General features: G+C 40.3%; 1 protein-coding gene across 1 annotated transcript; it reads right to left on the bottom strand.

Moving 5' to 3' along the window:
- Positions 1–1,829: 1,829 nt before the first annotated feature.
- Positions 1,830–21,479, bottom strand: LOC121526366 (RNA polymerase II elongation factor ELL-like). Its single transcript, XM_041812932.1, has 12 exons — positions 21,227–21,479; positions 14,197–14,241; positions 13,970–14,091; positions 12,959–13,119; positions 9,510–9,808; positions 6,761–6,885; positions 6,174–6,654; positions 6,010–6,088; positions 5,853–5,919; positions 5,487–5,658; positions 3,012–3,056; positions 1,830–2,908 (listed from the first exon to the last, which is right to left on the bottom strand). The coding sequence occupies exons 1-12, from the start codon at positions 21,359–21,361 to the stop codon at positions 2,783–2,785; spliced, it is 1,857 nt and encodes a 618-aa protein (XP_041668866.1). The 5' UTR covers positions 21,362–21,479; the 3' UTR covers positions 1,830–2,782.
- Positions 21,480–23,209: the final 1,730 nt, after the last annotated feature.

Raw genomic sequence — 23,209 nt, 5'->3', positions numbered from 1 at the left:
TATTTTCAGCTCTTCTCTAGGTAGATAGGTTAAAATGTGATAAAGTCTTAAATCAATACCAAATGACTGGATACTAATCCATAATCAAAACGGAAAATGCTTGTGGCATTATTCTGAAAGTGATCAAGATTTTCTTTAGACTTATTGTAAAACTATACAGCAGACTAATCATACAGAAAGATCAACTGATTTTTTAAAATCTCATAATTATTTACCTAGTTTCAATTCTCTTAAGCATTTTTAGAGTAGGAAAATCAATTTAAAAAACCCTCGGGGTTAAATCAGAGTCCTTGTAATTCTTAAATAAATTTATATTGCTTTATTTTTTATCTTTTATTTTAAATGTCCTTCCTCAGATGCAAAGGGCAGCGCAGTAAAGTAGCAAAGGAAAACTACAACATCAAGTAGATGAAACAAGCATTGTTTTGAAAATACTTCTCCATTACGAAAAACCAGGACCATTGCTTAGTGGTCACTTACAGTAGATGCCTCAACAAAATATACAAGGTAAACACTAACAGATAGTGAAATTGTAGAGATGGTTAAGGAAAGCTGGGGTGGTTTTTGTGGTAGTGTGACTTGTTGAAAACTCAGTTCTTGCTAGTTACAGTGGTCCTCTGTGAAAGTCATTGCCCCCTAAACTTAATAACTGGTTGTTCCATCCTTTGCAGTAACACCTGCAAGCAAATGTTTGCGATAACTGTCAATGAGTTTTTTAACATCAATGTGGAGGAATTTTGGCCCATTCTTCTCTGCAGAATTGTTTTACTTCAGCAACATTGGAGGGTTTTCCAGCATGAGTGGATTGTTTAAGGTCATGCTCCAGCAGCTCAATAAGACTTAAGTCCAGGTTTTGACAAGGCCACTCTAAAACCTTTATCTATTTTGTTTAGTCAATTCAGAGATGGACTGGCTGGTGTGTTTGGGATCATTGCCCGCTCCACAACCCAAGTGTGCTTGATCTTGAGGTCATGAACTGGTGGTTGGAGACTCTCCTTCGGGATTTTCTGGTAGAGAGCAGGATTCATGGTTCCATCAATTACAGCATGTGGTCCAGCCCCCGGTCCAGCCCATCATACTACCACCACCACCATGTCTGACTGTTGGTCTGTTGTTCTTCTGATGAAATGCTATATTAGTTTTATTCCAGATGGAATGGGATGCACACCTTCCAAAAATTTTGTCTAGTCAGTCCACATATTTTCCCAAAAGTCTTGGGGATCATCAGGACATTTTTAGTCAAATGTGAGACAAGCCTTTGTGTCTTTTTTGTCAGCAGTGGTTTTGGCCTCGGTGCTCTCCCATGATACCATTTTTGCCCAGTCTCTTTCTTATTGTTGAATCATGTACACTTACCTTAACTGAGTCAAGTGAGGTTTGTAGGTCTTTAGATGTTGTTCTGGGTTCTTTTGGGACCTCCTGGATGAGTCATAAATGCACTTTTGGAGTCATTTTGGTAGGCTGGCCACTCCTGGGAAGGTTTACCACTGTTTCAAGTTTTCTCCATTCGTAGACAATGGCTCTGACTGTGGTTGGCTGGCGTCCCAAAGCCTTAGAAATGTCTTTGTAACCCTTTCCAGACTGATAGATATCAATGATTTCTCTTCTTTTCTTGAAATTCTTTGATCTTGGTCCTGCAAAATCTTACCAGTTCATTCTCACGACTGAGGAGACCTTCATGAAAAGTTTGAAGGAAATCTCTGAGCATTTCAGGTCCCCCATCTAGGCCATGCTAAAAACATACTGCCACTATCCTTACCCACAGCATAGATTTCTTTGACTGCTATTTAACTATAAAGGAATTCAAATAAGGATGAGATCATACAAAATAAACACAAATGAATTTATTTGAAACATGAAAGTCTGAAATTCTGCATGCATTCTGTACAGTACACGGCATGCAGCTTCTTTATATTTATCTTTTCAGCCTCTCATCTTACAATAACAGTAACTCCATAACTTTTCTCTCATCTTCAAAATCAGCTTTCATTAAAATTTTTACTGCAACTCATACCGTTTATTCCCTGAATACAGCTTCAAGACAGCATTTCACATTAAACATAAGAGTCATGTGTGCTCCAGGAAGGCCAAACAAAGGAAAACACCAGTGTAATACGATGAAGTCAGTGTAGAGGTGGTAACCATTTCAGAGCCTAGGAACACTTTCAGAAGTCAATGCAGAGTGGATTTAGCTCAAACTTTGGAGAAAAATTATAATTCACCAAACCCAAAGAACACTCTTCTGATGTGAGCATCAGAACTCTTACCCTGAATTCTTATGAGCTGACTGGGTATGTACAGCGTGCAGTTATCTCATGCTTCCTGAATAAACACTGACATGGCTAACAGAATACAGAAGCAAACACCCAGATTGACTGAATTCACAAAAAACCTGTGATAAAGATGGGAATCTACATCGTGTTTTTGAGCTTAGCACCTCATCTCCACATACAGTGTATGTGTTTGCATTTTTAAAGAGTGAGTTGAAGCTGTAAAGTCTTTGTAAAACCTTGGTTACCAGCCTCCTTGGTAGTACACGTGGAGACAGCCATTTTTCCTAGAACATTTCCCATCCTCTTAGAGAAGATCTTATATTAAAGGGATAATTTTCCAGCGTGCACCGGCTGGTTCTCACAAATGTCTCCCAACTGCAGTGACGCATCCTGCAGGTCCGCTGAGACTTCGTTGAGCCATGAGGACCATCGATTCCAGCATCATGGCTTTCATTGCAGCAGCATGAAGCTCCTCTTATTAAAATTCATCAGACTCAGAGCAGAGCTCTTCAGTGTAGACTCGAGTCTGCACCAAGCTGTTGATGATCGTACTCTGATATGAGCTTCTTGATGTGAGCCAGTTTGTTGTGAAGATATTCACAGCGGATCTTGTCCTGGTTGAAGTTTGGGTTGGACTAAAGGAAGAGGAAAAAAACATACGCTTATTTATGCAGCACAGAAAGGAGGGAATCATCCGGCAATGTTGGAATCACAACTGCAAAGTCTTAGGGAAGTTACCTTTTTGATTTTGCGATACTCTTGGAGTATTTGATCATGAACGGTCTGTAAGAAAATACAGAAAACAAAATTCATCATCATAATTCTGTCACAATTTGAATTTCTGAATTTGCCTGTTCATTTGCAAAATGACTTATTTACAGTGCCGTGAAAAAGTATTTGCCCCCTTTCTGATTCCTGAGTTTTTTTGCATATACAGTGCTTAACAAATTTATTAGACCACCTGTCATATTTGTCTCAAAGACCATCCAGCATCATAAAGTGCTTTAATGCGGACCCTTTCATTTTCAGTGAGTTCTCCATGTTTTACTATTTTGAACAGGAATGAGGAATTTCAAACTGAATTCACCCAAATTTGAGCCGGCTCACTGGGCTTCTCCGAAATTCAGAAATTAATCAAGCATAACATTCAACCACTGAAACTCATTTTTCTGTTCAGGAATGCAAGTAAATAACCATAATTTGACATATTAATCAAGAAAAAATAATGTGCTTTACTATTTTTTCAGTTGTTTTGTAAATCAGTAAATTTGAAAATTCATGGATAACAACAATAATTATATCTTAGCATTAAAATATCATTTCAGTTAAAGAGCTTCTACATATTGGTGTATTAACCATTGCAGAAACATAAAAAATGATTTTGGTAATTATCAATGCAGTTAATTTAGGGCAGCTGTGGCATAAACCTTACTTTGGTTAGGGTTAGGTGGTCTAATAAATTTGTTAAGCACTGTTTATCACACTTAAATGTTTTGGATCATCAAACCAATTTTTATATTTCACAAAGACAACCCAAGTAAATACAAAATGCAGTGTCTGAATGATTGTTAAATTTTTAAGGGGGGAAAAATCCAACGCTATCTGGCCCTCTGTGAAAACGTAATTGCCTCATGATTTAACAAGGGGGAATTACTTTTTCGCATAGGGTCAGATAGGTTTAGATCCACCCCTCCCTTAAAAAAATAAATAATAATTCTGACACTGCATTTTGTATTCACTTGGGATGTCTTTGTGAAATATAAAAATTGATTTGATGATTAGAAATATTTAAGTGTGATAGATAGCAAAAACATCAGGAATAAGAAAGGGGGCAAATACTTCTTCACGGCACTGTATTTGATGGAACACAGTTAATGTTGTTTTTGCTTCTTGACAACATGCCTACCTCTAAGCAAAACATAAAAAAGTTTATCTTGACAGAGAATCTGCATTAACCTTACACTATATGGACAAAAGTATCTGGCCACGCCTGTGAATTACTGGATTCAGGTGTTTCAATCAGACCTACAGGTGTATCATATCATCACCTAGCCATGCAGTTTCCATTAACAAACACTTTGCCACCTTTGCAATAAGACAGTTAGAGAACATTCATCCTTGCTGGATATGCCACAGTCAACTGTAAGTGACATTATTAGAAAGTGGAAGAGTTTAGGAACAACAGCAACTCAGCCACCAACTCTGGACTGTGGAGCAGTGGAAACGTGTTCTGTGGAGAGCCCAATCACGCTCCTCTGTTTGGGAGTCAGATGGGTGAATCTGGGTTTGGAAGATGCTGGGAAAATGTTACCTCATGACTGCATTGTTCCAACTGTGAAGTTTGGTTAAGGAGGGATAATGGTATTAGGCTGTTTTCAAGGGTTTGGGCTAGGCCCCTTAACTCCAGTGAAGGCCAATCTTAATGCTTCAGCATACCAAGACCTTTTGGACAATGCAATGCTTCCAACTGAGTGGCAGCAGTTTGGGGAATGCCCTTTTCTTTTCCAACATGACTGTGCCTTAGTGCACAAAGAAGGACTGGAAAGACGGTTTCATAAGTTCAGAGGAAGAATCTGACTTGACCACACAGAGCCCTGACCTCAACCACATCCAGCACCTTTGGGATGAAGTAGAATGGAGATTGTGAGCCAGGCCTTCTGATCAAACATCAGTGCCTGACCTCATAAATGCTCTGCAGAATGAATGGGAGCAAATTCCCACAGAAACATTTTGTGGAAAGCCCTCCAAGAAGAGTGGACGCTGTTACAGCTGCAAAAGGGGGCCAACTCCATATTTAAAGTACATGGATTTGAATATCATTACAGTCCCTGTTGGTATTATGGTCAAGTGGCTGAATATTTTTGTCCATACAGTGTATGTGATGCAGATCTGACAAAGCATTAGTCAGCAAGCAGAACCTTTTCAGAAAATGCAAAGCCGAGCTAAGGTAGCAAAAACAAGAGTGCCAGCAGATAAACATCTCTTATAAAGTGATTTTTTTAGCCATTTCAATAGTAACATTTTATGTTTTCTCTTAAAATGTTTGAAAATACAATTGACAAAGAAAAACTCTGTCTGAGAACCAAATGAGTGTTCCTCAGCTAAATTTTGTGTTCTTCATAGCATTTACTATTAAAAACGTGGCTTTGGCATCCAAACAGAGGTTATAACGTGATTAGAATGCCTCTAGGAAAGCTTGAATTCTTTTTTTACCTTGTACTTATGTGATTCATGGTGTAGCTGTTTGAGCTGCGTGTCCAGCTCCATGAATTGTCGCGTCACACTGTCAATACGAGCGTGCAGATCTCTGTACTCGCTGTACTCCCTGTTAAAATCCAGCTTGTAGCTCTGCCTCTGGTCATGACTGTGAATCCTCGTATAAGTCCTACGCAAAAAGCAGAAAAGGTCACATGCTGATCAGATCAATAATGTAATCAACTATAGGTTACTGTTTAAGAAACTTGTGGAGGTTTTCCTATGTATAAAGTCCTTTTCTTGGTCATTTTATCTTAAAACTCTACTTGTTAGAGAGGATATTTGGATGAAAACTATCAGAAGCACCAAAAAAGTTGTACTTACAATAAATAGTCTGCTGTGTCTTTTTCTATTCGAAGCAGAGGCGAGTCGAACAAAATCTCACTTGGCTCTATAAAAAAAGAAAAAAAAAATTGTCAAACAATAAAAAAATGGATAAAAAACTGACACGAGGACAAAGTGTACAGGTGACAGTGCTCACCTGTGAAGTCTACGGCTGCAGAATCCTCTGAATAATGCTCTCTCCTCCTTTCTTTCCTTTCTCTCCGCTTGTCCTTCTCCTTTACAAAGATATAAAATCAAATATCAGTGTTTCACATCAAAATAAGATACCAACAGAATCCCAACAAGAAATAATTTTCTTACCTGATCTTTGTGTTTGTGTTTACTCTTTTTCCTTTTGATTGTGTGTCTCTCCTGATCAGGCTCTACCAGAGGGGATGGAGGATCAGGATTGGGTTTCGGATGCTCTGCTGCCGTGCTAATGGGCTCCTCCTGAGCACGGGGAGGAGTTGGTTCAAGCCTCTTGGCTGTTTCCTCGTCCTGCTGACAGACGGCTGACAAGGAGTCAAAAAGCTTTCGAGAATCAAGCGAGTTCCTCTGCTTGTCGTTCTCTGTGGCGTCTTTACGTTCCGCCCATCTCGACTCCCTCAGCTGGGACCTGTCGCTGGCACTTTTAGTGGACAGGTGAGATATCCGAGGCTTCTTACTCAGCAGAGGGTCTGTGTATTCCTCAGGTAGGGACGGTTTCGGACGATGGGCTGGAGAGGAGTTAGGGGTGTCTCGTAGTGGGCTGACCTGAGCTTCAGGTACACTTAGGAGGTTCTGTTGTGGCTGAAACAGTCTCCTAATCAACAATATGGAGGATATAAGACATATTTGGTTCAACTATGTTGTCTAATTGGGAGATATTTTCTGGATTAAAAAATGGTGTTAAGTATTACATCTGTTACCTGACAAGGATGCGTTTAAGAAGCTGCTGATCTCCTGAGGTGTAGCCAGGCCAGTCCTTCTGCAGGTCCTTATACAGGCTGTCCTTCAGACCAAAGGTGTTGTCTCTGCTGCTGAGCTGGCCAACCTGCAAATATCCACAAACACATGAAAAGAAAGCAGAAGACTTCTGTAATGCTTTAGTTCATTTCATTTATCATTGTTTAATAATGCCTGGAAAATAACCATTTACACAAAATGGACAAACGTATTTGGCCACACACGTTACTTATTGAATCCAGGCTTTTTTTATCAGGCCAGTTCCCATAGGTGTATAAAATCATCATCTAGCCATGCGGTCTACATTTACAAACATCTGTGATCCTAAATGGGTCAGTCTGAAGAGCTCAGTGACTTCAAGCATGGTACTGTGATGGAAGACCCCTTTGCAATAAGACGGTTGGTGAGGTTTCATACCTGCTGGATATTCCAGTGCTAAGGTTCATGGTGCACAAAGGTCCCCAAGTCTCTGCTGATTTCATGGCTGAAAAGTTCTGAACTTCCACTGACAAAACTGACACTAAAACATTGTAGTGGGAGCTTCATGGTATGGGTTTCCATGGCCAAGCAGCTGCATGCAAGCCTCACATTATCAAGTCCAATGCTAAGCCTTGGATAAAGTAAAGCACACTGACACTGGACTGTGGAGCAGTGGAAATATGCTATGTGGAGTGACCAATCAGGTGCCTCTGTTTTGCAGTCAGATGAGTGAGTCTGGGTTTGAACGTTACCTGCCTGACTGCACAGTGCCAGCTGTTAGGTTTTGTGGAGGAGGGATAATGGTATGGGGCAGTTTTTTGGGGTTTGAGTAAGGCCCCATAACTCCAGTGAAGGCCAATCCTAATGCTAAGGCATACCAAAACATTTGGGACAATGCAATGCTTCCAACTTTGTGGCAACTGTTTGGGGAAAGCCCTTTTCTATACTAACATGACTGTGCCCCAGTGCAATTGAAGAACTTGACTGGCCCACACAGAGCCCTGCCCTCAACCACACTGAGCACCTTTGGGATGAACTGGATCAGAGATTGTGAGTCAGTGCCTGACCTCATAAATGCTCTGCTGAATGAACGGGCGTTAATTCCTACAGAAAGACTCCAAAATCCTGTGGAAAGCCTTTCAAGAAGAGTGGATGCTTTTATTGCTGCAAAGGGTGGCAAACTCCATACTAAAGTACATGAATTTGGTGTAGTGGTCAGGTGTTGTGGTCTTTAAATATTACATTGTAAGCCCTCAGCAGAGTCAAACGGTCCAGACTTAACTCCAATACAGATCCCATACGTATCAGATGCCACCTCAGCCCAGCCACAGCTGGGACTGCTCATCTCTACGTTCATGTTGGAGCCACATCTTTGTTGCCTTCTCACATATTTGCCAGAAAACAACTGGACCCCATCCAGTCATGGCTATATTTGGAGATTCAGACAGGAGCATAAATATAACCACAACACAGGCCAACTTTGTGGCATTTGCCTGGTTCCAGGCAGGGAAATTTATTTTCCACATTAGGAAGTTCTAAAGCCCCCATCATTAATAACATGGATCAGAGAAGTTGTAGCTCTAATCCACATTGGAAAAAACTTAAATACAACAAAGTCCCAAAATAAATTCATAGAGACCTGGACCCTTTTCATAAATTTTACTATCACTCTTATCTTTTCATCAATCATGCAAACAGTCTTGGTCCTTTTAACCATTTCATTTCTCACCTTTTTGTATGGCCATATGAACCTATGTACAATACAGGTATGCACTAGTATATATCACCTTGACTGGGCATTTGGTGGTCCTATTTGTGACAACTTGGCCCCTCTGTCCAAATATACATTTATAAAATATGAATATAGTAATAATATATTTACTCTCCATTTATGCATTCTCACCCCAGACCAGACCAGCAGAGGTAGGCAGTGCAGCTCCAGATTAATTGGTCATGGGCTGTGGGTCCTCACTTTAGAAAGAAAGTTAACATAAATAAGGCTGAGAACTCAACTACAGTTAGCATGATTGCAAACTCCACATGGTGAGAACAGGTGGTGCTAGAAAGAGCAAGATGCCCTTGAGCAAGAACTGCACCTCCAACAGCTTGTGTGCTCTTTCATGTGCAGCTCTTCAATCTTACATCGCTCCATGAGTCCATGTTCATGGGATTGTGTTTGTCCCTTGTGGATTTGTGTATTCCTGGCCTCTGTGTATATAGCATGTCCAACAACAGGGTGCAACAAAGACTGAATTCCCCCTGGGGATTAATAAAGTATGTCTTCTTTGTGGTAGGTTTGATCATTGTCTGGACTTGCCTTCTCAAACATGTAGCACACAATGATAGACTCAGAGAAGAAGAAAAGGTAATACTGACAGGATGTGAGCATACAAATGAAAGAAACAAACAGGGATTTAGAGGAGCTGCAAGCACATATCATCAGCCACACAAACATTAGATGTTTGCAAGAAGCCTGCACGACATTTCTACGTCGAAGCACACATCTTTTCACCCTGAGAGAAAAAAATGGTGTTTTGCGTATGCAAAATCACATTGTATAAGTGATTGTATTCATTACACTCACCGGCCTATTGAATACTGTGGCACAGGGAACTGGTTAGGTTTAGGCATGACGAGTAAAATGCATGAGTGAATAAATTCCTGAAAAATTTCAAGCTAGTTCTCCTTTTTTTTTACCTGTTCTTTATTCTGCCAAAGAAGGAAATAAATTACCTCCATCAGTACAGAGTCCAGCTTGTCTTTGTCTCCCGCTGTCAGTCCATCACTCTGCAGCCTCAGGATCAGCTCAGGCCTCTTGTATGGCCTCAGAGCCAGCAGGTGAGTCACTCTCTCTGTGAGCGACTTCCCCTGCACCATGGCTCCGCTCTTCCTGTGTGAGGTACAGGTGCTCTTTCTCAGCTTGGACATGCCGACTCCTTTCCTGATGTTGCTGACCAGAGAACGGGACGGGTTTCGGGGCTTTGCCAGGCTGGCCAGCGCAGGTGCTGGGGCTCGCACCGTCACCTTTTTCCCTGGGAAATAGCAAGACATCTTGCATTAAAAGCAGCATTTGCAATGCAGAGCTAAATCTCTTCATTAGTCATCCTGTGAGGTTCACAAACAGATGTTTCTATTAGAAAAGGTGAGTTAATGTTGGCTCTCGTCTTTTATGCATTAATGCTTCTCATTAGAATCAATGTGTTTTTTAATGCATGTGTGAAAAAAACAAAGCACTTCTTGCAGATTATATCTGTCTGACAGCAGAGGAGAGAAATGGTTCCACCTCTTCAGAAACCCAGACGGGTTTTAAAGACACAAACATAGACGTCATTGTGGGCTAAGCTGCTGTCTGCATCAGAAAATAACCACACAGTTTCTCTAGCCAGCAGTGAGAGAGGAAACAATTTTTATACAAGCTTCCTCTAAACTATTAAAGAAGAATAATCAAAACTAGCCTGTGTGTCTGTGTGGGTCATGCATGTGCTAATGTGTGTGTACAGAAGGAAAGGATGACGTTGGCAGGAGTATGTTTCGAGGGGAAGTGTATTGGCGGTTATAAAAAGAAAGCCTGCGGTTACACAGGAAACGAAGTCATTGGTTTATCATGCACTTGCATATTTTGATGAGCATGTTGTTTAGTGGGTTTTGAAAGTGTGGTTGTGGAGACTCAGCATTCTTTACAGCCTTAGATTATTTACAATAATACAACCTCAATTCCAAAAAGTTGGAGCGCTGTGTTAACAGTAAATAAAAACATAAGTCAATGATTGCCAAACCTCATAAACAAACATTTTATTCAAAACATATCAGATGTGGAAACTGAAACATTTGACCATTTCATTAAAAATATTAGCTCATTTTGAATTAAAAGGCAGAAACATACAGTCATGGACGAAAATGTTGCCACCCCTGGAATTTTTCCAGAAGATACATCATTTCTCCCAGAAATCGTTGCAATTGAATATTTTTGGTATACATGTGTTTATTACCTTTATGTGCATTGGAACAACACAAAAACTCTGGAGAAAAAAGACAAAATTGACATAATTTTACACAAAACTCAAAAAAATGGGCCGGACAAAATTATTGGCACCCTCAACTTAATATTTGGTTGCACAACCTCGGGAAAAAATAACTGAAACCAATGGTTTTCTATAACCATCGACAAGCTTCTTACACCTCTCAGTTGAAATTTTGGACCACTCTTCTTTTGCAAACTGCTCCAGATCTCTCAGATTTGAAGGGTGCTTCTTGCAACAGCAGTTTTGAGATCTCTTCATAGGTGTTCAATGGGATTTAGATCTGGACTCACTGCTGGCCACTTCAGAACTCTACAGCGCTTTGTCTCCAACCATTTCTTGGTGCTTTTTTGAGGTATGTTTTGGGTCATTGTCCTGCTGGAACACCCATGACCTCTGATGCAGACCCAGCTTTCTGACACTTGGCCCTACATTGCAGCCCAAAACTTTTTTGATAGTCTTAGATTTCATGATTCCTTGCACACAGTCAGGGCACCCAGTGCCAGAGGCAGCAAAATAACCTCAAAACATGTTTGAACCTCCACCATGTTTGACTGTAGGTACTGTGTTCTTTTCTTTGTAGGCCTCACTCCATTTTCTGTAAACAGTAGAATGACCTGCTTTTCCAAAACGCTCTACCTTAGTCACACCTGTCCGCAAAATGTTCTCCCAGAAGGATTGAGGCTCACTCAGGTACATTTTTGCAAACTCCAGTCTGGCTTTTTTATGTCTCTTTGTCAGCAGTGGGGTTCTCAGTCTCCTGCCATAGCGCTTCATCTCATTCAGACTACGACGTATGGTCTGAGCTGACACTTTTGCAGTCTGCAGGACAGCCTGAATTTGTGTGAAGTTGACTGAGGATGTTTATCCACTATTCTAACTATCCTGTGTTCCTGTGTTGTTGTCAATTTTTATCTTCCATCCACATCCAGGGAGATTAGCCACAGTACCATGGGTTATAAACTTCTTGATTATATTACGCACAGTGGACAAAGGAATTTCAAGATCTCTGGAAATGGTCTTGAAACTTTGAGAATGTTCATATTTTTCCACAATTTTGTTTCTTGCCTCAGACAATTTTCGGCTCCTCTTTCTCTTCTCCATGCCTGGTGTGACACACACAGGCACACAACACAAAGGTTGAGTCAACTTTTATACATTCTAACTGGCTTCAGGTGTGATTTTTATATTGCCAGCACCTGTTACTGCCACAGGTGAGTTGAAATGAGCATCACATGCTTGAAATAAAATGATTTACCCACAGTTTTAAAAGGGTGCCAATAATTTTGTCCGGCCCATCTTTTGAGTTCTGTGTAAAATTATGTCAATTTTGTCTTTTTTCTCCAGATTTTTCGGGTTGTTCCAATGCACATGAAGGAAATAAAAACATGTATACAAAAAACATTTGTAATTGCAACAATTTCTGGGAGAAACGGTGTATTTTCTGGAAAAATTCCAGGGGTGCCAATATTTTCGTCCATGACTGTATCTCCAAAAAAGTAGGGACAGGGCAGCAAAAGCCTGGAAAGTAAAGCTAGAGGAGCATTTTGAAAATGATTAGGTAAATTGTCGACAGGTCAGTAACATGACTGCGTATAAAAGGAGCATTTTAGAGAGACAGAGTCTGTCAGAATTAAAGATGGGCAGAGGTGCACCCATCTGTCTAAAGACTGTGGAATAATTTCAGAAAAATGTTTCTCAGTGACATTTACAGACTGTTCTTAAAAGAAGAGGGTATGTTCCACACTGATAAACATGGCCCTGTCCCAACTTTTTTGAGATTTCTTGCTACCATCAAATTCGAAATGAGCTAATACTTTCCATGAAATGGTAAAATGTCTCCATTTCAACCTCTGATATGTTGCTTATGTTCTCTTGTGAATAAAATATGGGTTAATACCTTTTTGGTATTGGAGTTGTATTTTACAATGAAAGTTAACATGTTGTAGTAAAGACAGAAAAAAGGATGCACCTGGCTTTAACTTCTTTTTTCCACTGGTTACCACAAAAGTTTCTATGGTGACCAATGTAATATGTCTGCCATGTTTTTTCCATTTCTTGTTATTGCTTCAGCACAACACACATTTGTCTCCAGGCCAGACTTATTCCTCTTGTATAACTCAGCACTCAAGCGTACACATGTGAGTGTTCTGTGTTTCTCACCCTGATAGCGCCCGCTCTGCTTGATGACGATGGCTCCTCGGCTGCGCGTCTCCTCCTCGACTTGGGCCATGCTCTGACGAGCCTTATCGTACGAGTCATCCGTCGCTTTGACCGTCATCTTCTTCTGAATCACCCCGAGACATGACAGCTCCTCGGTAGCACTGAGAGGGGGGGAGCGAGTTAAAGACAGCAGTCTTTAGGATGTTTTCTGTTATCTTCCTCTGTTTTGTATTATCTCGTAGTTGTGGAGTGATGCTTATATTTTGGTAGTTTTTATCAGAGTGTATGCTATCAAACATTATGAATGCTTTCCCATGTGCTCCAAAGGTTGTTTTCTTCTTCTTCTTTTTTTTGTTAAAACTCAAACACCCAGTGTTCATGATTCCTGGCATTTATCAAATTCGCTTCTCTTTATTTCTGGGTATCTTAGCTGGTGCAGCCAGGAACCCTGGGTTTTCTCTGGCATTTAAAAACAGACAACAGAAAGACAGCACCAGCTGGGTGACTTTTTCACAGCAGTAGGGAGCCTGAGATATTTAAATGTTGAAAAATGTTAAGAATCTCACTTAATCAAAAGCCTAAAAAACACGTTAACATGCACAATATGAACAAAAGTGTTTGGCCACACCTGTTAATTATTGGATTCAGGTGTTTCAATCAGACCCAAAGGTGTATAAATCTTGTGGAAAGCCTTCCAAGAAGGGTGGAGGCTGTTATAGCAGTAAAAGGGGGGGCAACACCTTGTTAAAGTACATGGGTTTTAATACAATGATATTGAAGATCCTGTTGGTAGAGTATAATCTTGTAATCACCGAACATAATCAAAGCCTTAAAGTTTGCAGCATTAAATGTGGGATCTCTCTCCGTTTTGATGGCATCATTCCTTTCCATCTGTCATGCCTCTATATTACTTAACATGCAGCAGTGAAAGCATTGAAATAGCTAATGTAATCTCATCACGTGTAGAATAACTACGTTTGATTTGATTTGTTCTGTATGTGTTTGATTTACCCAGTGCTGAGCTGTTGCACAAAGTCAAAGCTCCCATGTGGGTTATCACGGGCAACATTAGTCACACCAAAGGTGAATATTCTGGAATCATCTCCATTCTCCGAACACGGGATAGTGATTCTCTGTGATGTGAAGGAAAAATAGAAAGACAAGCACATTTATATCAAACATCTCTGAAATAGCTAATGACAAGAGAAGTAATGACTGAGAAAGTCAGCAAGTCTTACCCCTTGATTCCCATTGAAACAGATGGTGGGATGGGAGGACCAACCCTGGAGAAAAGGACAAATCACATTTAGTTTGCACACACAAAAGCAAAGATGCACAACAAAAAACTGCAGATGTTTTTGGTTCTGTTGGTGTTATATCATCTTTCATTATCTGTAATATATTATCAGTGCTCGTCCTGGGTTCATTTGTTGCTCTGTCTGTTGGCCAGTGATCAGAATTGCGGTGCTTTTTGCTCCATTTGAAACTGATTCAAAATGTTTCGTTGTTTATATCCCAAAAACTGAAGAATTGCTTCACCCACTCTCTAATACACTGGGGTCTTAATATTAGCTCCAGGTTCATCCTGTACCTGGCTGTTTACTGGTTCGTTCCCAACAAGCAATTATTACACCTCTTCTTTCCTGATTCTGACGTCTAAAACAGATTTTTATACATTTTCAGTGAAAGATCTTGAATCTGAACAATCTTTTATACAGAATTTATAGCTCAATATGTCACATCAGAAAGGAACATCAAAAAACTTCATAAGTGGAGGTGTTGGTTTAGCCCAGCTGGTGAAGGAAGCACCCATACACAGTGCCGATAAACAGTCTTCACACCCTTGGATGTTTTATCCTTTTATTGATTTTAGAAATCAGTTATGGTCAATTTAATTTGTCTTTTTTTGACAAATGTCAAAGTAGAAACAGATTTCTACAATGTGATGGCAATTAAATAAAAAAATATGTAAGGTAAAATAAGTGACTGTATAAATATTCACCCCCTTTAAAATGGGGATCACCTAAGTGATTGTAGTATAAAGACACCTGTGTGTGGAAGGTCTAGTCACTGGTTAATCAGTATTCCTGGCTACCATTACACCATGAAGACAAAAGAATACTCCAAGCAACTCAGAGAAAAGGTTTTTTGAAAAGTATAAGTCAGGGGATGGACACAAAAACATTTCCAAGGCTCTGAACATCCCCCAGTTAAATCCATCATCAAGAAATGGAAGGCATATGTCACATGTGTAAATCTGCCTAGATCAAAGCCGTCCTCACAAACTGAGTGAGCGTGCAAGACTAGTGAGAAAGGCCACCAAGACACCTTTGACTACTCTGAAGGTGTTACAAGCTTCAGCAGCTGAGATGGGAGAGACTCTGCAAACAACAACTGTTGGCTGGGTTCTTCACCAGTCAAAGCTGTATGGGAGATTGGCAAAGAGAAAGACACTGTTGAAGAAAACCCGGATTAAATCTGGACTAGAGTTCACCAAAAGGCATGTGGGAGACTCCTTGGACAAGTGGAAGAAAGTTCTTTGGTCTGATGAGACCAAGATTGGAGCTTTATGACCATCAGCTAAGACATCAAACACTGCACATCACCACATAATCTCCACTGTGAAGCACAGTGGTGGCAGCATCATGCTGTAGGGATGCTTCTCGGCAGCCAGCCCTGGAAGGGTTTGAATTGTAGAGGGTAAAATTAATGCAGCAAAATATAGAAAAATCTTGCAGGGCAATCTTAGTCAGTCTGAGAGACCTACGGCTTGGGAGAATAATTATTTTCCAGTAAAACAATGACTGGAAGCATACAGAAAAAGCTACACAGAAATGGTTTAAAGACAACAAGGGGAATGCTCTGGAGTGACTGAGTCAAAGCCCAGACATTAATCCAATAGAGGAATTGTGGCTGGACTGAAAAAGGGTTGTTCACGCCTGAGCCCTGTGCAACCTGAAAGATCTTGAGCAGTTTAGCAAATTGTTTTTTTTTGTATCTTTAAAAGCAAAGCTGACCATGATTGCAAAGGGGTAAAACAACCAAGGGGGTGAATACTTTTAAAGGCACTGTAAATACAGCTATACACTGTGCATTGTCTTTATGAGTTGGGTGATACAAAAACCCCATCACTGGTGCTGAATATCAATATTTAAATGAAAAAACTATGGCACTTTGAAAGAAATTTCCTGCCAGTATGACTCACTGCATCACCACTTGATGACTCCCTTGTGGGGAACTTTTAACATGACTGAAGGAAATGCAAAGGGGAAGAAGAAATAGATGGTATGATAAAAGAAAAAGACGGTGGAATATGTCAGAAAGAAGTTAAAAGATTAAAAGTGTGATAAGAGGGGCAACCAAACCACATGTCAGGGAATAAATACACAATATGTCAACAATTGTTCAGTTTTTGTTTTGGGATAATGTGGTTGACATGGGTCATGTATTGTGTAACACACTGTACATCCTTTCTATCTTACATCTTGTTGAATTTTATTTTGTTGGACCATGAGTTACACTTCAATTCCCACCCCTCAACGTAACCATAGTCTGCTTCTGCAGATATCATGCCTTCACCAGCTGGATTTGTGCCTCCTGTTTCTTCAAATTAAGCAAGTATCCCACAATCTTTCCCTGGTGCATCCTGACACATGTGCATGACTTGTCTTTGAATAAACTCAACTCCATTGTAAAGAGAGCTCAGGCTACGGTCATAATAACCTGCTCCTTTCATGCAGCAGCATGTCATAAAAGACTATATTGGTAAAATAACAGGCTGTCATCTCTCAGGGGGAAATAAGCCTGTAGAGAAGTGCAGAAATGACACCTTTGTAGAACGGACAGACACTTTGTGATTGGAATTGTTTGACTGACCTTTTCATGGAGGTGTTTTTGACCACCTGCTGATTTGAGGAGTGAGTCAGATGGCTTGTAAACAGTTTGGCACAGGGTATTCTGAATAGCCTCACATAGAAACTAAATTAAGAAACAGAATTGCCTGTTAGGTCCTACCCCTCACTTTCTGTCTCTGTCATCATGACAGAATCACTCAGAAAAGACGAGGTTATGACAGGAGCAGTGTGGTTTTCACCTTTTCTTAGGAAAAAAAATCAATGTCAGTAATCTTCAGTGTGTAGTTTCCCCTTTGTGTTACGAGGAATCACTGAATAGAGGAAATGTTTATGACTGTTGTTTGCTCAGACTTCCTGCATCAGATTCATTTCAGGCTAACTAGGCCAAACCTTTGTATAGAAGCCTATAGAGCAGTGATTCTCAACTGGTGGGTCCAGACTCTAAAGTGGGTTGGAAAAAAATGTGGCAAAAAGTCTTTAACGTACAGAAGCCCATTAAAGAACTGGCATCTGAAATAATCAAATATAATGCAGAAGCTCCTGTTTTCCCCTGATTTTCTTAAAAAGTTAAACTTTTATATATTCTAGATTTGTCTCATACAGTATGAAATATTCCAAGACTTTTATTTTTGCTTTAATCTTGATGATTACATGTTATAGCTCCCAAAAAATCCATTATCTCAAAATATTAGAATATTGTTGAAAAGTCAGTCTTGCAAAGGTTTCCTTAGTCAAATGGACAATCACTGACACTCTCTAAAAGGAGGGTAAGTTCTCAGCAGCTGTATTAAAGGAACGGTAAGTAAAGGAGCAGGGATGAGGGATGAGCTCTGCCTTCAGAGGATCGTTAAACAAAGCAGATTCAAGAACTTAAGGGAGCTTCACAAGGACTGGACTGAGACTGGAGTCAGTGGATCAAGAGCCACCACACAGACGAGTCCAGGAAATGGATTACAAGCGTCATGTTCTTAGTGCTGAGCCAATCCTGAACCACATGTCATCAGAGTCTCACCTGGGCTAAGGACAAAAAGAGCTGGACTGTTGATCCAAAGTCCTGTTTTCAGATTAAACTAAATTTTGAATTTAATTCGTAAATCAAGGTCCCAGATTCTGGAGTAAGATCAGAGAGGACCAGAATCATTCAGTGCTTGAAGTCCAGTGTTTTCAGTCTCCACAGTCAGTGATGGTTTGGGGGCCCAGGTCATCTGCTGCTGTTGGTCTAGTCAACACCATCAGCCATCTACCAGGAGATTTTAGAGCCTTTCATGCAGGCGGCCATATACAAAGGCTGCAGTCCTCAACGCACTGGTCGCAGGTTCAATTTCTCACCCTGACCCTGCATGCTTTGTCCAATCAAATAAAAAGATAAAAGCCTAAAAAATAACCTTAATAAACAATAATGTGCCACTGTTTTGTTGGTCTAGCAGGCTTTCAGGCTGTTATGCTAAAAGAGCACTGTGACATGTTAATCCAATATATGGGGGCGATACTTCGCTCCATTGTGGAAAGGTTAAGTTGAGTGCCCCATTGCTACTTGAAACAGAGCTACAAGGGCCAGTGATAAAATCCCCCCCTACAAAATGGGTTGACCCCTCTCGATAGGTCATCTGTAGTCGTTGATGGCATTTACATAACCAGACGTGGAGATGTTGCTGCACATTTCTAATATAAGTAAGGACCACAATGCATCCAAACAACATTACATTCAGATATTAAAAGGCTGTCTGAATTTTCTGATCTTATCTTGGAAGAAACTCTTTACATTTGTACACTTCTTTTGACGCTTGAGCAGCCATGTTGTTGATGATTTAAAAGACTTTCTGGGAGGTTTCCTTCAATAATAATCGGTTTGAAGTGTGCCTCTGAAAAATCTCAGTTTGAAAGGCCATGCATCCCTCGGTACTCCTCCATTCCAAAAGGAATAACAACACCCCAACCCCAGATGTAAACATGCAAAATGTAAGTGTAGTGCCAAGTAGTAGGAGCAAGGAATGACTTGGGACTGACTGTATCGTGCACCTGTCCAAGACTCAGGACCCCAAATTGCTCAACATGGCACAACCATTGGTCTGTGAATGACGGCATGCGCTGCTTGAAAGAGGTTGTTTAAGCTATGTTCACACTGCAGGCCTTAATGCTCAATTCTGATTTTTCCTCAGATCTGACTGTTTTTGTTTGGCTGTTCACATTAAATTTTTAATATAACCTGTATGCAGACTGCTGTGTAAACAGGTTCCTGTCCTGAACAACTTCAATGAACTGATGGCTGGGTTTGTCCCCCAAACTACCGTCCAGCTTGTAAAATGGACACGTGATCCGACTATAGTTGCTACTTTGGAGTCTTAGCCTCTTTAACTTTAAAGCTTTTCATTTTCCTTTGGATCTACTGCCACGTCCTTCTACGGCAATGTTTAGCCATTTCTGTCTGAATTCTTTGAAGAACAGGTCTGTTACTATAAGGCCCCTCAAGTTCTGCTTGCACAATAGAGTCATCCCCGATACTTGTGATCTAACGCCTCACTGTCCCTCTACTGACGACCTCCATCACCACTGTCTTCCATGTTTTTCGTAGCGCATGAGACTCCCGCCCTCACCAATTTTTTTCGTGTCACTCCAGAATGTATTTAGAGTCACATTCAATGTGACCTGTCTGCAGTCAAATTCCAAAAAGATCGGATAGGTACAGCATCTGATTTAGTAGTGCTATGAAAGTGGCCTGGATCTGATCTGAAAACGTCAGATTCAATGTGACTTGTGCTGTTTACATTGCCAGAAAAAAATCAGATGTGAATCACATGTAAGCAAAAATAATCATATTTGTTTTTTTTTTTTTTAACTATAATGTGAGCGTAGCTGTAGATTCTGAGAGGCAGACTGGTACTTTGCATTGTAGTTTCTGCAATTAACGAACAAATGTGAGTGAAAGAATGGTTTTGATATTTAGAAAGTGCTTCAGAAGATGAGAAAAATACTAAACTTAGTATAAAAAGTGAGGAAATTAGTCACATTTGTAAGGAACATGCATTTGTGGGATGAGCAGCAGAGCTGAGCAGAGCTCCTACGTAAGGTCTGATTCCTTTTTATAGTTGTCCCATCAACCTGAAACGGGTCTGATCAAAACGATCAACGTTGGTGGTGGGTTATAAAACAGCAGTGAGCTCAATAGTTCATTATGGGGGGCTCAGTTTATCAATACAGTCAGAGAGCAACTGTCTGTATAAGCCTGGAGAAAGTTAGCACAACTTTGGCTGCATCTGCCATTGCTATGACAACAAAAGTAACGTCCCACACCAGTGGCGTCAAACAGAGGAGAACCCAGCACAGTGTGATGCTACAGGCCAAATTCTCAGTTTTTTCCATCTGCTGAACAGGGTAAACTGAGTATCTAAAACTGTTCATCCTGGAAGGCGTTTTTAAAAAGTAGCATTTACAGCATCCTAAACCGCACGAACATACCCACCTCGGTGTGGACAGGGCCTAAGGCTCCTGTTTGTTAGATAAATAAAGCGCCAATATGTTTTGTCTCTTCAGACTTCAATCATCCAAACCACCAAACAAGAGTGATGGCAGAATAAGCTGTTTGGCATTGGCAGAGAAGATTTAGCAAATTTTTCAAGGTTGCAGCCCACATACTTAGCTCTGCTGCTCATCCTACAAAGGCATGTTGTTTAAAAGGGAATGAACAGGCTTTCCAATGCTACAAGATTTATTGCCAAGAAGTGTTGGAACAACAAAGAAACGTCCAACCAAACATTAATTTCTATAATTTTGTGCTAGGTTTCAGAAATTCATTTAAATGCTGCAAACATATGTACACAGTTGCTGCATTTTGACTTTAAGTTAACGTTATTATTTGGCACAGCCCCCTTTAATGCTGCCAGTAGTTTGATTTAGAGTCTGTCCATATTTGTACTTCCACCTGCCTCCCTGAAGCCACACAAGACAAAATCGAGCAGTAACTCCAGTCATGTTTACCAGAAATAATTGGGACTGTATCATCCTCAAATCCAATCATGAAGACCCTCAGACTAACAGCCTCTCTCCTCACAAAATCCTGCTTCCTTTCTTTTCAGTGGGGCTCCAGCTCTGATTAACATTCGTAATACTTGCCAGGAGCATGTAACGACTTGGCCAGTAGCTCGTTACAAGCATCATCACACAGTGAAGCGTTTCCGCATTGCATTATGCAACATGTATTCCCATTTCATAGCCAAACGGAGGCTCAAAGGAGAAAACAAACCAGAGAGGTGTTGGTGAACTTCGGCTGAAATGGAAATCACAACCCAGCTTCCTCGGTTCTCCTTATCACTTGTTTTTAAGTAAAGCTGTCATTGGTGAAGTGGTCCAACAAAACTGAGCCTCACTGTACGGTTTAGACAGTCATTTGAGGAGTAAATGTTTGAAAACAACCCACCTTGCCGTTTTGAAAGGAGCCAATGGCTCTTGCCGCGCTGTCAGTGAGTTTAACATGAAAAACAGAGACGTTACCGCCGCGGCTCAGTGTACCGCTGGACAGTCCGTAACACTGGTTCTCCTTCAGCGCCGACATCCCACCGCATTTCTCCCCCGCCAGGTTTTAATCCGGACCAAAGAAATCCCGCATAAACAAACAAGCATTGGCGAGAGGAGCCAGAAATGCTAAACGGTTCCGTGTGGCTGCTCCTCCGCCGCGCGCTATTCTGGAGTAGATCACATTACGTCATGACGGCTGAACTCAGGGAAGATTTTATTGGCCAGGAGACATAAATAAACCATTACGTAGGGTTTACGTAACCACTTCTACTTCTCCCTCTCACTATGTTAATTTTCTTTCTTTCATATGGAGGGGATTTCTTTACCGGGACTGAGAGAGAGCATGTCATTCATCCATCCGTAGGTTTCTGAATGGAGACCTTCTGAAGAAATAAAACTAAAAATCAAGCCCGGATTTAGAAAAAAATCGAGGTTAAAATCTAGCAAAAGAAAACAATATCGCGTCATAAATTATTATAAAATTAATTCTTTTATCAATGACAAGAATTAAAGGTGTTTTAGTGATTAACTCAGACCTATTCAAGACAAAACAATACCAAAAATGACACGATAATACTTTCCAGGTAAAAGCCCTTAGTCTTGCTTTGCTAATAGTTAAAGGCTTGGCTATGGAAGCCCAAAAGGGACATGCATCAAAGCACTTTAATTTTACACAGTTTTTTTTCTTTAAAAACTTCAAATCAACTTACTTAAATACAACTTTACACACAACACAGCAGATCCGAAGTGATTTTGAGTGTACATACAGAAGAAAACATGAAAAAGAGGGACAGAAGAAAAAGAGTAAAATCAAAAGTAATAAAAGGGGGTCATATGGGATTAACTTTAACAGCACTAGTCATAATGATAATAATGATAACATTATTATTGTTGTTGTTGTTGTTATTATTATTGTTATTGTTATTATTTATTAGGTTGTGGTGTCAAGTCACATAGATTCCTGTAGACTAGGCAGACATTTAATTAGGCTTTAACAACTGAATAGGCTGTACTTCTTCAGGATGTGGCAATGATGAAAACTGAGAAATTTTGAGCGCTTGATTATGTAATGATTCCAGTGGTTTTATGGCTGTAGAGTATGCATTTGACCAACACAACAGACAGTAGGTGATGTGAGAGAATATAGTAACAAGCAAATTTCACTTAGGGGACAATAAAGTTGAAGTTGAAACACACATACAGACATTCTTTAAAAAAAAGTGCACGTGTCATAATTACAACTTATAGGCTAACAGACAAGCATTCTGGGACAGCATGCTATTTAGTTGGTAAGCTGACACAAAAAGGTTCCTAGTTTGAACCCTAGATGAGGCTTCCTCCTGTGGAGCAGTAGTGCTCTGTCTTTCTCCCCCCTGGAGAATACAGAGCATGATTTACAACTGCGGTGAAGTACTGGAAAGTACATGTAGAAACATTTCCTAACACGCAGTTCATTGGTGTAGTAGTTAAAAAGAGTGAACAAAAAGAGTACAGGTAAAGAAGGTGAGTGTGGGAGAGCAGAAAGAGATATAAGCGTTAATCTTGTATTCAGTTCTTGAGCCTGACTGTCCCAGGCCTGGTTCTTTTCCAGTAAGGGATTTGGCTGTGTTCTAAACCCTTTTGGACCTTCACACCAAAGATGGTCGCTGAGATTTTTCCAATATTTTTTTATCACATGGAATTTGGGACTCTTCGGGATCTGTTTTTTCACAAATTCTCCGGGACATTTGATTTTCATCGGGAATTCCTAAAAGGATTTTGACCTGGTAAAAAGAAATTAAGTTTTTATGGGAATATAAGTTTTTTTTTTCACTTTGGACTGAAAGATGGCAGGATTTTTTTTCCTGGCTGGTCAGCAATTTTCAGGAAGAAATTGAATTAGAAA

This window comes from Cheilinus undulatus, linkage group 18 (genome assembly GCF_018320785.1).
Source record: "Cheilinus undulatus linkage group 18, ASM1832078v1, whole genome shotgun sequence".
NCBI classification, from domain to species: Eukaryota; Metazoa; Chordata; class Actinopteri; order Labriformes; family Labridae; genus Cheilinus; species Cheilinus undulatus.
This window is presented reverse-complemented; position numbering and strand designations above follow the sequence as displayed.

Excerpts from the sequence above, each read along its gene's own strand:
- LOC121526366 (XM_041812932.1), bottom strand. The coding sequence starts at position 21,361 with ATGTCGGCGCTGAAGGAGAACCAGTGTTACGGACTGTCCAGCGGTACA. Across the intron at positions 13,120-13,969 it reads GTGCAACAGCTCAGCACTGG|TGCTACCGAGGAGCTGTCAT; the intron begins GTAAATCAAACA and ends CCCCCCTCTCAG. Across the intron at positions 6,089-6,173 it reads AACACAAACACAAAGATCAG|GAGAAGGACAAGCGGAGAGA; the intron begins GTAAGAAAATTA and ends ATCTTTGTAAAG.